Source organism: Ambystoma mexicanum, chromosome 1p (assembly GCF_040938575.1).
Source record: "Ambystoma mexicanum isolate Mex_15411 chromosome 1p, UKY_AmexF1_1, whole genome shotgun sequence".
Taxonomy (NCBI): Eukaryota; Metazoa; Chordata; class Amphibia; order Caudata; family Ambystomatidae; genus Ambystoma; species Ambystoma mexicanum.
In genome coordinates this window covers 616,841,284-616,858,709 of record NC_090921.1, presented here as the reverse complement: position 1 = coordinate 616,858,709, position 17,426 = coordinate 616,841,284, and the positions used below count along the sequence as shown (strand labels likewise).

Below are 17,426 nucleotides of genomic sequence, written 5' to 3'. Positions count from 1 at the left end.
AGTCACCTTTGCCATCATTCTCCTAGAATCGGCTCGAGGATCTCCTTGTGGGAATTCCACCTCAGGTGTCCAAGCCCCTTGCGTCGTGCAGGGCAGAGGCTAGATCAGATGGCCTTTTTCCCCCCTCCTGAAACTCATGCTGAGGAAGACCCAACGGCTCAAACCCAAAAGGGAGCTGGGTCATCAGCATCGAAAAGGTCCTGGAAAGAGGATATAAAATCCCTTCTACACTTGGAGTAAATCTAGTCAAGGGATCTTCGACAGTCTACAAATGCATTTTTTTTACGGTGGTGCACCAAACCGTATCAGCCTCCGGTGGCATCTACAGTCCTCGAATCAAGGATTTCACCGATCTCAGGATGTTTGGTGCACAATGTGGTTGCTGAACAGTCGTTGCCGGCTTTGTCGGGTGCGGTCACAATTTTCTTTTTCCTCCAGAGTAAGAGAACAAATAGGCCGGCTTTCTCAAAGTCCTGCATCATGTAGATGCAAAATTCATTCCACTTCTGTTGAGGTGGATTTAAATGGGAAACATACCAGTCTTTCTGGAGAAGTCTGGACGAATGCCTCCTTTTCTTTGATGAACAGGAACGATGGGAGTCGCTCCTAGAGGGAGATCTTTTACAGTGCTAATTCAACCGTTCATTTTTCCGTTCTCTGGCAATTTATTGGCCGGGGAGATTTTGCGCCTCAGATGCCTTAGTTACTTACCTGTAACTGTATTTCTCCAGCATTGGTATCTTTCATAGATTCAGATGCTTGAATATTCCCCGCCAGACTGGGAATACGAGGATTCCCAGTCTGACGGGGAATATTCAAGCATCTGAATCCATGAAAGATACCAATGCTGGAGATAATTGGCGACCAACAACCCAGGGCCAATTTGGAGGGTCGCCGTTAAGGCTTTAGGTGACAAATTGACACGAGACGCAGTCTGCCACAATTTTTGCCGGTACCGAGAGGATCAGTGATTGACATTTTAGTGCTGCAATCATGGCAGTAGACTAAGAAATATATGAATTAAAAAAAAAATCAAAGGACTTTTTTGAAAGTGTGCTAGAGTTTCACCCTGGTTAATTTCCAGAGTAGAGTCCTGAGAATGCAGGAAAAAAAAACCAATAGGTCATGGGGCAATGAGCACGCCATTTGTACTGGAATCGACATCACACCCAGTCACGAAGATAACTCAATGACCACTGATGCCAGAGCGTACAGCGTCCCCTGCTTGAATTCGAGAGATGCAAAGCGGGAGAAGTTATCCAAGATGAGGAATCCATGGAAGGACAATGCATAAGATCGGTTGGGGAGTAAAGTGGCGGGAGAAGTCTCCAGATTTAAACAAGTCTAAAAGAACTTCAGGGAGAAATGATAGCCAAGTATGTAGCACTTGTGGAAAACTAAGGCCAACAGTGTTTGCCAACTTAACAGGCAGAAGTGCTGGCAAAGAATTCCTTTTTCAAAGAAATTAGAATAATATCTGCCGTGATCTCAGGCTATACACAGAAGGTGGGAAGACAACATTAATGCCCAAAAGATGAGGGGCCATGCAGACAAGAGGCCTTATACGTGCCTCAACAGGAGACGCTTTAGCAGAGGTAGCACTTGGGGTATAGTTTGCCCAGGCCCGAGGCACACAACCAGTTTGGCTCACACAAGAGTTGAGGGTAGTGGCATGGCCAAGGAAGCGGCGGTTGCAATCACCAGGAAGCCATGCATCTAAACTAGGGATGAGGAAGATGCCAGTTCTACATTAGTGTTAACATCTGTATGCAGAATACTCAGGACAGGCAGAGATGTGTGCTCTGGGCAAACTACTAAGTGAATGGGTGGTAGGAAAGGAGGAGGGGCACAGGTGGAAATCTTTTGCAAACTTCCACCATGACCTAGACCAGGAGTTTTTGTCAATGGCTCTGAAACTGCAGCACCAACACTCTTTCCACTGCATTCTACATTGTTGACTGATGTGCTTGACAAAGCGAGGCCTAGGCTGCACAACAGAATAGTACACATTGAACCTTGGTGACGGCACATTATCCGCATTTGCCTCTGGTACTAAGCAGATATACTCCGTTTTATTAGATTTCCACCCCTTTACTGAGAAACTGAAACCTGCCAGGTTTTAGCCTTTTGTAAGCAGCCTTGGAATGTCTTGTTTTAGTCATTCACAGGAAGCCTCGGGGGTGGCTCTACTGGTCCCAGTCATAAACCAGTCTGTCACTGTGCCAGAATACACAGAAAGCAGTTTCCTTGCCTGGCACAGCTTTTTCTGGTCAATGATATCCTATAGGTGCTATGAGAAGGCAGAGTGAAATTATCTTCCTCCCCATCTGGAGGTACCATGGGAGAGTGCCAACAGACTGGATGGGCAGGGAGGGCTCTCCAGTGCAGTGATAAACATTCCAAAGGACGTGAGGGACCACCACAGGCACCATTCACTGCAGCATGCACTCAGTATCCATTATTTGGTTTCATAGGTGTTCAATTAACCAGTGCCTCGAAGGTCAAGCACCAAGTGCTTCGCAAAGGACACGTCACCTAAAACCCAATAAATGTGCACTCTCACTAGGCTAGTGATAATGGAGGGTTGGTGAGTAAGACCTGGTGTGCTGTGTAGAATTGAGGTGGCTTTAAATCGCGAGCTAGTAGCATGCAACTTTCCATTTTTCACCCTGCCAATATCATAAGTTATCCAATTGGAGGAAATTGTAGGGAAGGTCCACAAGTCCCAGAGTCTGCTTCTGTAATTTCTTAGCTGTGTTCAGATGGGGCAGACCATCTATCTCAGCTTGTTCAAAGACCTCCCCAGGCATATTTCTGGTTAGCCAGAACCACGCCGAATTGCCTAGAACATTTACTGGAGCTCATTATCCAGTGATTTTAGTGAAAACAAAATGATATCATTAAAAACAACAACAAAAACGAATTTCATAAAGAAGATTTGGGGTAAGGGGTTCTATATCTGGTGGGTAGGGGGTATTTAACATGGAGCTTGGGGGACATCGCCCAAAAAAAATTATACCTTCAAGGTTATTTTGGGTTAAAGTTTAATGCTTCATTTTTTGCATTCATTAAAATATCTGGGCTTCAAATGCTTAATTTAGACTCATTCCAATGCCATGCAGGTGTTTTGACCTCCTCCACCATTGCATTACCACCCTCTCCAAAACACTTTGCCAAGCACATTTGAATGTAGAAGAGGGAATGTTGCAAAATCAAGGGTCCAGGAGAAAATCAGGTTTGAACGGAATGCACATTCTAGCAGCTGCCATTCAAGTACATTTAGTTATTTCAGCACCCACAGCAGAGCCTAAAGCAGTAAAAGGGATTGGAAACAAGTCCTGGTGTTTTTGGGGCAGGGAGGTGAATTCCATACGAGAAAAGCACATGCAGAGAAGGGACCCTAACTGAAGAACACCAAGTGCCAGAGCCTGAATAATAGAATAGAAGCCAATGCCATGAGAATGGCAAAGGCACTTGGTCGACATCCTTCCTAAGAGATCATCCCATATATCCAACCATGAAATCCTTTATTGGAAATTGTCCGAGGGTGGCACATTAGTCACTCCCACCAGCATAACTCCAGCAGAGAAAACAGAAATCAAAATACACAAGTTAATAGGAAAGCATGCCTAGAAATTTGGCAAAGCTGGTAAACCAAATATGTATCAGACCACTATTTCAGACTCCTCAATGAAACAGCCAAACCAACAGACAAATATTGCATAGGTCACCCTGCCCTTTCCAAGCTCTGGGGAGGACAATTGGCAGACATTGGGTTCTGGCAAATTTAACTCTTGCAATTAAAATACATTTCATATAGTTAATCTGAACGCAGTACCTCTCCATCAGCATTGACCAGATATGTCCGGATACTGGATCCTGTTCCCCAGCTGCTTTGGCCCTTCCACAAAAGGACTGACGGTGGGCTATGGGTAACTCCTGAATCTGCACCATAAATCTGAGGAGTAAAACCAAATGAGTGATTGTTAATTGTACAGTAAATAAATTACAATCTAACAGAAATTTAGATTGCTGGAAAATGGAGATAAAGTTACTCCAGGTTCACAGATCGTCCGAAACATCCCTAAAAGGAAAAAGTATGAACCATGAATGAGAAACTGACAAATGTTACTTACCAGTAATAGTCAGACTTTAATCTGCTTAGAAAAACATGCTCTCTATAGTCCACCATCCAGTGGTTGGCACAGAGTAACCGGGCTTTAACAGGGGCGTTCCCTATCCTGCTCCTACATGTGCAGGTACAGTCATTTGTAAGGGTTGTGTATGAAATTGTATATTATGTATGGCATGCATTGCAATTGTAATTGATAGAATCACATGCTCTGCATATGGTCCAACATTTAGTGGTAATCACGGACTATCGTATCTGTCTTTCGAAGATCGAAAATGGATGTCAACCTGGTTGTGACTATGCCTAATATGACATGTAGTGTACCCAAAATCCTTCATGGTTGATGTCCCCACCAGTTTATTTCTGCCTTTCTGGTCAGTCACTTAATGCAGAGCTAGTCTATCAAGTTTATATTGCTATTGCATCTTGACGTTTTAACTGGCAAACATCTTCTAAGGCCGTTTGACTGCTCGACATCCTCAACAGCTGTTCCCGTTTCGCCATTTCTACACTCTTTTCTTGGCCCTCAGGCCTAGCTTCACAGTGGGGGCACATTTCTTAAGCCCCCCCCCTTCCACTTCTGTCTGGGTGCCTATTCTCTACAATGGAGCCAACAGTTTTTAAATTTTGCCTGAAACAGCAAATTCTCCTGGAAGGCCACCTAAGAGTACTATTGGTGCCTCTTGACAAGTGGCGCTGCAAGGCATGTAAACTTAGCAAAAAACCCCGAAAGACAGGTGCACCAAGCGGTGGGAGGCCTAGGCCATGCAAGCTGAGAGTCACTCCTGCTGTTGCCTCAGACGAGGAGTCTATTGTCAGCCACAGCTCCAACTCAGACGCTGTACACACCTGTGGAGTCTTCCAGAGCGTCCTTCCCCGGCCCGGATAAGCATGCCGAACAGCAGTGCGATGGGAGTGCACATCCCCAGAGACAAGCACACACCATACTATGAAACCTGGGGGTTGTGTGTTTAGGTTTAGCTCTGACTCGAAGACAGTCACCTGCCAAACGTTGACGCTTACTGAACCTCGCGGTTCAGAGCCTGCTGTGTTCCCGCCATCGTGGCCTGCTCATGGCCCCAAGACTTCAACTCTACTGGGTGCCTCCCATAAATCTTTGGCCCTTGGTGCGATAGCATCGAAAGATGTGCCAAAAACTGGCCCCCCTTTCCAAAACACTTCCTTAGCTTCCGGAGAAGCGCTCTAATGCCCATTCTCTGAGCTCTGGCCCTATTCTCCAGCCTTGCCCCCAGTAGCAGGATCCTGTTACAGTAACTCCATCCTTTCCTCCCCCACATGAATCATCTTCCTTTGTGTGATTAGGGAGAAATTTGAGGCCTGAATGGAGATTGTCTGAATTATCAACTTTTCAGACAAATTTGAGGACGTTCAAGAGGCATCTGCATATAGATACTTGCCCTATATCTCGCATGCCCCCCACTCTGAAGGTGCAGTTTTCATCCCCTGCCCTAGATATCTACCCATGAGTATCTTCAAAGAAGACCAGTATGATCTAGATGAGGACATAAAGTCCCAGCTCAAGTACCAATAACTGGGCCCCTGCTGATGAGGTGCCCAATACCCCGGCCAATGAACCTGACCCAGACAATATTTTCTTGGATGCTCCTCCCGTCATTCAGCCCCAGGACTCTTTGCCCATTGACACATTTTATTCAACACCCTCCTAAGGAAGGCTGCTGACCATTTCAAGATTGTAACCCAGGAAGCACCAGCACTACCAGACAGATTTCGTTGAGGATAGCTTCAAAGTAAAAGTTCCTGTCAGGCTATTACTCTTCTGAACTCTGAAGAAGCACCTTCCGCTCCGCCCCCCCCCTCTTTACTTACACCCTCACTCAAGTGGACCACCTGTTAGGGAGAATTCTCATTTCCGAGCCAACTTGGAGACCCCAGGCTCTTTTGCTGGACTTTAGGACTTCTTCATTTTAACCCTTGAGAGCCCTTCTCACTCATGTGTTTTGACCCCGATTTGGATTAGGTGTTTTTGTTTTTGGAGTCTGACAAACTGCATAGGCATCAACTTTTTGTATGGTGACAGCACCTTCAGAACAGACGGAGAAATCCTTTAGATTTCTCATAAGGTAATAAGGTTAAAATACCTTTCCTTGTGTGAACGAATGTTCCCAAGCATAGTAAAGTGTAATGGACTTACCTTTTCCCTTTGTAGGTCGAGCACGCCCCCATCTTATGTAGAGTACTGGGGGGTTACTTAGTAGCCCCTTTTCCTACCTACTATCTAACTTTTGTATGTTACCGTCACTACTTTAAACGGCTGGTGGCAGTTTAATCTTCCTAACATCGTGCTTTTCTTCCGCAGGCTGAAACCTCAGCTGCAGTATAGCACCCATGGGTGACCATTGTGTCAAAATGGCCCAGTCTTTTTTCACCATTTTGTTTGCAAGGTCTTTTTTGGGTTTTACTCCGCGTGCCAAGTCAGGTTTCAGCCCTGTTAGTTTTGCCTTTGGCAGGCTTCAGTACCGATACCCGCACCTGGCTCCAGTGTATCTGGAAGGGCAGGAAGCGAGGGAGGGTCCGAATCTCCACGGTCCTTTGTCTTTAGGAATACCTGAATGCACCCAGTCCGCTGAAAGGACAGCCACCCTGCAGTTTGACAGCTAGGCTGTGCATGAATGGGAGAAACCTGCTTAAAAGGTGAGGGTTTTGGGATCGATGACAGTCGACCACTGGGAAGACTAACCCGAAGAAACCGTGAATGAAGCTTGCTGGATTCTCCTGGACAGTTGAACTGCCCGGTGAAGCCCTGCTGCTGTGCTGAAACGGTTTCTATTGACGAGATTTTCCGGAAGGGACGACTTCCCTTGGGTTAGTGGACCCAACTAATCCCGAGACGAACTCCAATGGACCATCTTCCCTGACTGGCTGTACTTTGCTGCTGTAGAAAGTGGGTGCCAGTGGTCAAGAAATCCATTGAGTGCAACTGTGATCCAGCCAAAAATCGCCAAGAGCCTCTGCAGGACCCTCCAGAAACAGGACGACCAGAGCTCTAGTCTCCTCACCAGAGTGCAGGACTCAAGGAGTGAAGGAAACCCAACCGGTAGCCAAGATCTGCAGTGGTGCTGTTTACCAAGCGCTGAAACCACTAAATGCCACTGATCCGAAAGAGAGCCCGTAGCTGCTGCTGACCGCCGAATTGCTGTTGCAGGAGTCGCCAGGCATCCTCCCTTTTGTCCCCACGAGGCCCTGGAACCAAGGATCTGCATCGCTGCAACCAGACAGAAGCCAGCTGGACCACTTCTAACCAAAAGGTACTGTTGTGACTTAGGGTACTTGCCTCTGTGTCGCTAGCTTTGCTCTTAGTTGAGATTTGCAGTAGCTACCATGCTAGTGTGGATTTCAGCTCTACCCATTTCAGCTGTACCCATTACAAGTGTAACAGCTTGTGACCAGACAGTGATTTTTCTTAAACAAACTTTGTGCAAGACTTACTATCTAAGAAGTGCCTCAGCTCAATAGACTTTGCTCCAGTTGACTTTAGCTGTCCTGTCTCCCTGCAGACTCTTCTAATCAATTTGACTGATACTTACTGTCCCTCATAAGTGATACATTGGTTTTAAACTAAACATGCAGGGAAAGGTTTTTATATAGACTTCATTGGAAGATACATGCTCTGAGAACCACCAACCTTTTTGCTTTCTCGAACCTTTCCTTTCTACAAACCTCAATCTACAAAGTGTACTAGTGATATATAAATGCCATTGCTGTACTGGTTAGTGAAGTTGCCTCCGGGTGAAGTGTGTAAGCATCTTTAAAGAGTATCTACTAGCTTTGCGTTGATTCTGGAAAAGTATTTAAGTATATTTGATTGTTACATACATTGCCCTTTAAAGCATGCTTATTTAAAAAGTACTGTCAAATAATTATTTAGTACAAAAACATTAAGTACATACTTGGCTACTTGTATTGGGGGATTCCATTGCTACAGCTCGAGCTCACATTAAACCCTTTTGAGATAAGCCTGGATGCTCAGACACTACCAACTTTTGTAGTACAGGCCTATACCAAAAGGCGGGTTACGTAATAACATGCAGATAAATGTGTAGTCTCGGTTAGGGAGAGTTCTCAGAAATGTGCTAATTCCCTCTACCTTAGAGACCCCCAGCAACTTTGCTGGATTTTTAGGACTTGATTTTTTTTTACCTGGAAAGCGAGACCCCATTCCCCCCCCCCCAATGTGTCACACAGCACCTTCAGTGTAGTGACACAGGCAAGTCTTTCAGATTCCTCAAAGATTTAAATACTTTCTCTGCGATAAACTGTTTCCCAGAGCAGTAAAGTGAAATTGACTTTACTAACATTTAACTTCCTAGACCTAGCAAACACTATCTTCCAATAGAGTGCTGGAGGGGTTATAGTATCCCTTTGTGTAGCTTCTCATGTAACATTTTTATGTTACCCTTTCTTCACTGAATGGCTGGTGGCACTGGTTTACTTTTTACTACCATTATCAGATTTTACTGCGGGCTGTGTTTGCAGCCACTGTAAAGCACCCATGGGTGCCATTAGTCATAATGGCCGGGTTTTTTGGCGCCATTTCTTTGTGGAAAGGTCCTTCTTGAGATTTACTCTGCCCGCCAAACCAGTTTGGTCCCTTTGTTCATTTTGCCTTTGGCAGGTTTCACAAGTGAAGCCCACCTCTGGCTCCAGGGTGTCTGGCGGGGGCCGGAAGCAAGAGAGGTGCCCGAAACTCCCTGTGCTTAGTCTCCTAGGAGACAGGAATGCACTCTTAAGTGATTGGCCGGCTGGCTGTCAGGCAAGGACAGCAACCCAGCTGAGTGAGCTAGGCAGAAATGAATGGGAGAGGACTGAATAAAAGGCAAGGCTTTTTGGCTCGGAAGGTAGTCGACACTGGACGAAGGAAGAGGCGCCTGCTGCAACTCCTGAACTGTTGGTTTGCCCGGTGAAGCCCTGCTGCTGTGCTGAAACTCCAAATTCATATCGACTGAAGCCCCTGCAAGGACGACTTCTCCCTTTGAGTTGGACCAATCAACTCCAGTAAGCCACCTGGATATCCTCTAAGCGGGGGAGTTGCCACTGCAGTCACTGCTGGAACCGGATAGCCAGGGAGAGGAGTTTGTGTGCGTTGCTTTTAAGCTGGCCAAGAGCTCCAGGAAGATCCTCCGGACTCCCAAGAAGCAGGACTGACCGAGCTTGAGCCCCAAAATGCAAGGAAAGCGCATCGACAGCCAGGAACCGCCATGTTGCTATATTGCCACTTGTTTTGAAGATTGCCGGTTACAAGTAGTGACCGCCCCATTGCAGTGCAAGAGTCCCCAGAAGTCCTCCCTCTTGTCCCCATAACTGAGGCACAGTGAGATCTGCAGAGCTGCACAGGAACAGGTACTGTGAAGTCTAATAGAAATTACCTCTTGTTGTGTAGCCACTTGTCCTCGTTGGAGACTTGCTTGCAGCTACTTCACAAGCCTAATCAGATTGTGGCCCTATTTTGATTTTCTTCTATTCTACAAATACTTTAGACATTGGAAAAGACTTTCTAGTTACCTGCAAGAAGGGCTTCAGTTACCTTAACTTTTGCCAACTTAACATTTGCTGGTCTGGCTCCCTGAATGACTTCTGCTTGTGATCTGCCTCCCTTCCAGGAAAGGGTTAACTGACTTTGCACAAGTACTTCATACTTATGAATAGCTGAATACTTGTTTTATTCTGAACTCTCCTCTCTAACACTACTCCAAGAATATTCTAAATGCAACAGTGATATATGAATGCCAACAGCACCCTAGCTATTGAAGTCACCTGAGGGTGTAGGTAGTGCCTGCGTATCATCCCAAATGGGTATTTGCTGATTTAGATAAGTGTATTTTTGAAGTGTGTTGCTTTATACTGCTCCCTTCTGAAGGCTTATTTTAACTGACGATACACACTAGGTTTCTTGATTAAACAGTTTAAGAGTTTTTGAATACTTGTCACTGTGAATCTGTAACTCCCCTACAGCTCACATTGACCCCTCTTGAGATAAGCCAGGCTACTCGACCACACTACCAACCTGTGTAGTACAGACTTATAGCAAAGGTTGGGTTCCTATTGTCAGGAGGTCGGGTTGTTTTAGTGCACCCAAAGGGTACTGCATACAATCGTGCCTAACACCAGGTAGGGGTAAATGTGGATCCCTGTAGTCTGAGATGGGACGCCACCAGCACCAAGCACTTGAAGACTCCGGGCGCTGACTTCAGCCCGACTGGCAAGGCCTTGAAATGATGCTGCTTCCGTTTCCCCTGAACGACAACGCACAGAAACTTGAAATGTCCTTTGTGTATGGGGATGTGGAAGTATGCACCCTCCAGATCAAACTAGAATAGAAAGTCCCTCTACTCCAGCTGGCTGAGCACGTGCTGCAACGTGACCAATTCTGAACTTAACGTATTTGTTGAGCGGTCATAGGTCAAGGATGGGCCTCCAGCCCCAGGTCTCCTTTTGTACGAGGAAGTAACTCGAGTAAAGTCTGGAGCCCTGCAGTCACCGTGGAACCAGCTTCATCACCCCTTTCAGTAACATGGCCTGAATCCCCAGCAGCAGCTGAGGGACATGGTTTTCCTTTTGGGACACCAGTGGTATTTGCGGATACTTCGTTGGAATGCTAAGGTGTGTCTGTGGGCAAGAGCACCCAGCACCCATCTGTCGGTGGAGATACTCTCCCAAACGCTGACGAGGGTCGCCAGCCGGCCACCCACCGGGGTGCACAGGTGTTGGCCCAACGTCCTTGACGGTTCAATCTTGCTTGGAGGTAGACTGGCTGCCTTGCGGACCCCGGCGATGTCCTCCCCTGAAGGCCTTGGAGTGACCTCTAATGGCTTCCTGAGTGCAGGAATGGTAGGGCTGACCGCACGACGAGCCCCTCTACCCCCTGAAAACCTTCGAAGAGCGGATAGACTTCCCTCCTCAGGAACGAAAGGACAGTAGTCGTTGCTGTTGGGTGCCCAAGGCATGCTCAGTTTCCGCCTTGATGGCCTGGAGAGATTCATCCACAGCCTTCCCTAACAGGTTGTCCCCATCAAAGGGCATGTCCAAAACCCTTGTCTGGACCGCCTGTCTAAAGATGGTGGCCTTGAGCCATCCACGACAGCAAAGACAAGCTCTGTTTCCCATGTGCTGGAAACCTGTGAGCGCGATGTCCAGGGCCACTGAAGGATCCCCAAAGCCTCAACCCGCTTATCATTGGGGAGGAAGTCCAGCAGTGGGGCCAGCTTAAACCAAAGTTCCCAGCTTGGCCACAATCGCAAGATTTGGCAGCCATGACAGTCATCGCTGAGTAGATCACCTTCCTACCCATCAAATCCAACTTCATCCCCTCGCTGTCTGGAGGGGTGGATGAAGGGGAGGAAGTATAGCCAGATGATTTCTTCCTGGTGGCTGCCAAGACCACCGAGTCTGGCGACGGTTGAGACCGTAAGCACTTGGGCACAGTCAAGCACCCTATACTACTCCAATCGGTCCCTCTTCGCTGGGGCTGGAGGTGTTCATCAGCAGAGCCAGCCCTTCGTTCCAAACATCGTCCAGGAGCGGCACCAAGGGGATGGTCTTCGCCTTAGCCCCCCTGCGTTGATATAAGCTGGAAGAGCTCTGATGCTCGGGCAATCACCACATGGAAAGATCCAACATCCTGCGGAGAGGCTCGGGGCATGTGTAGGGTCGAGAGGCTGTCCAGTGAATGTCTAGGTGGAATCAGCGTTGTTGGCGAGCTGGGATCTGGGACCTGGTCATCCTGGGGCCCCTAGTTGTTGCCTCCATCGATGGGAACCGTCATCGGCCCCCGTCGTGGGGTGAGTCTACAGCATTTTCCTAGTCATTGCCCTCCTGGGCAGTGTGGATGGAAACCATCTAGTCTGCAGCCGAAGAAATGTCTACCTTGGAGGCCCTCGACGCCACTGCCCCCGCACCTCCCCCCTTTTCAGGTCCAGAGGGGTCAGTCTCGGGCTGAGGTCCGGCTTCCACTTCTCTGGGGGGCTCTCAGCAGGCATGCTCCTAGCCTCCCTCCTGGGAGGAAGCGGTTCCGCCCCTACAACCTTCAAGAGACCACCACCACCACCACGAGGTAGGGCAACTGTTTTGTATGGGGCACCTGGGCCTTCACAGAAAGCCTAGCCTTTGGCCAGTTTGGCCTTTTCCTTCCTGGCCGTATCAGACCCCTTGTCTCCCTTGTCCCTCTCCGTCGTGGGTGTGTTGGATACCTCCCGGGGCTAGTTAACTTCCTCTTGGATGACGATACAGAGTGGTGGATGGAGACTAAGGCCGATTGCGCCCGGACCGTCGCTGGACCTGCTGCACCAGCGATGCTGACAGAAGAGGACTCGCAGTGCTTGGCCTTGTGTTGGGCCCCCACAGGTGGGGTGTCCTCAAAGGACTTAGCAGCCTGCTAAGGTTTTCCGGATCTGGGAGATGCATGCCCCTGGGTGGCAACTGGGGTAGAGAGGCCTTGGACTGCAACGACACTTCAAACGTAGTTGTTGATCCTTCAACATGTGCTTCGAGAAGTCACAGCAAAACACACAATCCTCCTCGGGTGCAAGCAGTACAGGGAATGCTTGTCCATGTACGCAAACCACAGTTGAGCAGAGCTTGAAGAGGGAAGCGCCACCCTTCTCGTCCGACATGATCCACGCAGTGTAGGCCTGAATAATCTTGGAAGCCTCCAAGAAGAACACAGCCCTTGAGGGGTGATGAAAAAAAAAACAGGTCCCAGTTAGTCAGATGGAACACATGGGCTCGATTGACCGACAGAGTTCAACTCTAAAAAACGCAGCAAAAAGCTTGAAGAGCAAAGTACGAGGACTCCCAACACTTGAACGTGCGGTAAAAATCTGAAGATTATCTTCAGAGAAGGGGCTTGGGTAGAGGGCAGTCATTAGCTGGGGCAGTATGACTCAGAGCTCAGTGATGGTTTATTGGAGAAAGACAGTTTGGAAACAAACTTTTTTTCTGTTACCGCAAACCCAGCCCCAGCCATGCCAGACCCCATGCTGGATAAGTGGAAAGTGCTGAGCAAAGGACTACAAGTAAATAAATAAAAAGCAACAGTGGTAGTGCAGCCAGCAAGTGTAAAGTGCTAGGTTAAAAGCAACAGACAAGGTGAGTCTCATAAGTGCAGAAAAAGAAAGTTGGGGGGGGGGGGCAGGCGGGCTGTGCAGTCTGTAGTGTTACAGATACAGACCCCAGTGCAAGGGATTGCCAGGATGCAGTGCGGGTGGTTAGCAGGGTGAGCATGTACCTGGGCCTGAAAGTCAGAGATAACCAGGTGCACGATGCAGAGACAGACCAGATCAGCAGGGGAGAGGAGGAGTGAAGGCAGAAGCAAAGAGGAAGGTCTTAAGGTGCTTCCAGAACCGGAGACGATTCTCTTCAAGTTTGAGTTGTAGGGCTGTTCCAGAGGGAGGCCTCAGCCAAAGGCAGATCTACCCACAGCTCATTTCAGCAAAAAAGTTTTCTACGAAAGTCTGCCCAAATAAACTGGCTGCCCTTGGGCTCTTTAAAAGCTCTTTAGCGCTCAAATAGGTCATGCTTTTCATTTACAGTACTTTGAGGAACCCATGAAAACTTGCTTCTTAACCAATACATGGAATGGGACTACATTTTAAACCTGCATCACAAAGATGTTACATGTACACATGCTGAACATAAATGAAAGTGTACTTTGATAGTCTGCCTCAATATCAAGCTTGATATTAGAATGAAATTAGAGTAAAAGCTAGTGATTGTGCCCAACAACAACTTAATAGGGACAATCACATTCTCACCTAGTCAGAGGTTTGCAGCATTTGAGACGGCAATAAATTGGAGACAAAACATTAAAAACCTGTGGTTTGAACATACAATTGCTACATACATATTTGAAGTGGAAAAAAGCTAGCCTCCTAATCACTCAATTAACTAAAATTAGAGGGGAAAACACCATACCTTCACAGTCTGTCCAGCCTTTAGGGTATATTTGGGAGTAAATTTGTAAGCCATCTCTTCACCATCTCCAATCTGTCGCTTTAATCTCCAGTTACCCAGCGATTGATCCTAAAAAAACATGTATGCAGGTTACACCGATTCCAATTAACATTCTGGTGCATAAGATACAGGAATTGAAAGTTCCTAATGGAGTCTACCCCACACTGTTAATTGAGCAACTTTCAAATACAACAAAAGTTTCTCTTAAACAACTTGAGGCAATTCTGGTCGTTTAGGCTTAAAGGAAAGGTTCGGTCAAAAATATTATTGCCCAGAAAAATGGCCAATAATAAAAAATATCTAAAAAATATATTTTTTAAAGTCCGTATGTAAAGTATTGAGCAAATGGATGGCGCCTGTGCTTGCCTTTGCGGCACTAATGAAGCAAAAGCCAGCCAGCTGTAGTAAACAAAAGCTACCACTGGGTGGCTTTTGCTTCATTGGTACCGGATTCAGAGGACGGAGACCAGAGACTACAGGCAGGAAAGCTTTTTTTTTTTAAATAAGCACCAGCTGTGTTTTTTTTCCTAAGTTTTCCGCAGCTTTAAAAACGTATTTATGTTTGCGGTAGCTCCAAGCTGAAGCGACCGCAAACAAAGATACGTTGTGTTTAAAAACGCTGCAGTTTTTCTTTCCAAGTTTCCCGCGCTCCTCCGAGCCAGAGGAGCCCGAGAAACTAGAAAAACCTGCAGCGTTTTTGAATCACAACCGCGTTGCGTTTCTGCCTGCCGTGGCTCCCACCGGAGACCCAGAGGGAAAGCCAGGCAGGCAGAACAATGCAGGCGTTTTGAAATGCTTCTCACTGCAGCAGCTTTCGCTGGGAGTCTCCTGCCTTCATTTTACGTTTTCTGTGCTTCCCTGGGCTTGGGGAGCATAGGAAACTAAAATGAAAGTGAAGGCAGCCTCCTCAGCTCTGCTCTGGCTGCAGTAAGCAAAAGCTCCCAGTAGGGGGCTTTTGCGGCTTGTTTAGTGCTGCAAAGAGAGCTGAGGAGGCTGCCTGAAATCACAAAATGGATGCTCCCATGTAAACACTTTGAGCCTCGTTTTCTCAGTGTTTACTACATAGGACCTTCCATTCAAAATCTGCCTAAACTATGTTTTAGACTATTGCCAACCATTTTAGCAATTCATATTTGACCAAACCAGTCCAAAAAAAAAAACTGCAGGGAATAGCATGTCTTTGTTGGAAGGCTTAACACCAACAATTACCCAATGACATGAATAAACCTTTCATAGTCATGGTTGGCAATGTAATGCCTCCCCCTCTTATTTTCTCCAATAAGTACTCTAGTCTGGGACTAAAGCCTGAAAAAAACGCTTTTGGAAGACTGCTATGGAATGTGGTGTGGCTGTTGAGACTTTCTACACAACACTTCCCCATAAATAGGCCAAGAAAAATGGAGCAAAACAAGCACCAAAGGCGACCGTTTTGGCTTGGCTAGGCATGGGATCTGCATTTGGCAGGCACTTCCATAATAGTACCCCCCCCCCCGGCCATAAGAGGTCAAAAGCTGCCAAATGACGGTAGTACCTGGGCACATTCTGCAAATTCTCAAATGCCCATCTAATGACCATACAAGATGGACAGGAATTTTAATAGGCCCAGGTATTATCACCATTTGGATTTCAGTGAGGAATGGATGCCGTTTATAAACCATATGGCTGAAGAGACACGTAGTACAGTTCTATCAACGATAGATTAATTTAGTGCCTTTCAGGAAGTAGAGCTAGACTGAACCATAGGTGTGGGGGTATATTTTGGGCAGGGCACGTTGTGGGTGGGAATGGCCACTAAGGCCATCATGGGTAGGTAAACCTACAGGTTGTGTCTCATCTTGATAAGGCGTCAGTTTCAATGCCACATAACAGCAAGAACCAAATAGAGCTACTTTGATATTTAAACAAATAGGATTCAGTTGAGAAAAGCCATAACACCATGCAATGATCTAAAACCCAGCCAAGTCATTTTCCTTTTAGCCATGGACATTTGAAATTGCACGAGTTCCCATTTAAGAGTGATTTTGTTTAAATGACGACAAATACATAAAGGCATTTTGCTTGTCCTCAGCAAACAAGCAACTTGTGAAATCTGATTCATGCATTCAAACAATCCTAGCCTCTTCATGCATATTGCAAACTTCTAATGCACTGTTATTGCAGGGCAAAAAAAAAGATAGGTGTGGCTTATGTCAACATACTTGGAAACAGCATAAAATAGGTTGGACAGATTTAGTTAACTTATTCACTATTCCAGTTCACATCCCTCTACTACACATCCACGAGCAGTACAATTACCTTGTCAGAGTTATTCTTAAGTTCAACATATTTTCCCTCAAGATCTATTTCTTCAATGCTGATGCTGCCAACAGCCTTTGCCTGTTGAGACATATGAAAACTACTGCTGCTACCGCTCGCACCAGTGCCACTCATGCTAGTTGCAGAGAATGTGGCTTCACCAGCCCCAATGCCACTCCCTGAATGGAGGCCACTTCCTGTATGTTCTTCCATCTCCACACGTTTCCTTTTGGTCCGGGAAGAACGAACAGCAGTTGAGCTGCTGCTGCTTGAGGTCGCTCGGGAGACAGTGACCCGCGAAGAAGGGCTTGGCGACAGTTTCAGCCTGAAAGAAAATCATTTTTAATAAGATATAAGACGGTGGCTGAATTAAAGTTACTGCATGTTTTAGTATACCGTTTAACAAAATGGTGCTGAAGGTTAAGTAGCTGCATTAAGATGAATTTTCAGAACCAGCCCTGTGGGACGTTTTTCTGAGGCCACCCTAGCTAGTGAACAGGACGCTTTGGCCCATCAAGGTAGGATGGAGTAATAAGGCAAGACTTTAGGATCAACAAGGTCGTGCAATTGTTCTCGCTCCCTGGACCCCTGCCCACTTGCTTCCTGGTGCCCGTTGATCCCCAACCTCCCATTCAACCCTCCACCATTGTGATTGGGCCTCCAGAACCCTTTTAAGATCACTCAGGGCAGCCAATGTCCAGTGTTTGCCTGGGAAGCTGGCCACCATCAACCAGAAGCAACTGACAAGTTAGTACATTACTGTATTCCATTATAGCCCTACCACTATTGCCTTACATAAAATAGTACACCCTTGTCAGCTAGGAAGTAACTTTATCAAGCTTTGTTTCGAATTTAGGCTTTCCTCCCAGCTCAAGTGTCTCAAGTTTAGAAGTCTCCATTTACTGGATTCTAGTTGCATCTCCATTGCTCTGCTCCTATCTAGATGCTTTGCTTGGTGCGTTGCATAAAAGTCTGCATTTCCACAGCTATATATCTTGAATCGAAGTAATTT

General features: G+C 46.8%; 1 protein-coding gene across 4 annotated transcripts in view; it reads right to left on the bottom strand.

Moving 5' to 3' along the window:
- LMNB2 (lamin B2) overlaps positions 1-17,426 on the bottom strand; it is a 162,025-nt gene that overhangs the window by 62,938 nt on the left and 81,661 nt on the right. For all 4 annotated transcript variants that reach the window (XM_069649601.1, XM_069649600.1, XM_069649603.1 and 1 more), the window contains exons 8-10: positions 16,415-16,739; positions 14,081-14,188; positions 3,839-3,958 (exon numbers count right to left, since the gene is read on the bottom strand). In XM_069649601.1, coding sequence (XP_069505702.1) covers positions 3,839-3,958; positions 14,081-14,188; positions 16,415-16,739 — 553 coding nt within the window. The remainder of the gene's footprint in view (positions 1-3,838; positions 3,959-14,080; positions 14,189-16,414; positions 16,740-17,426) is intronic.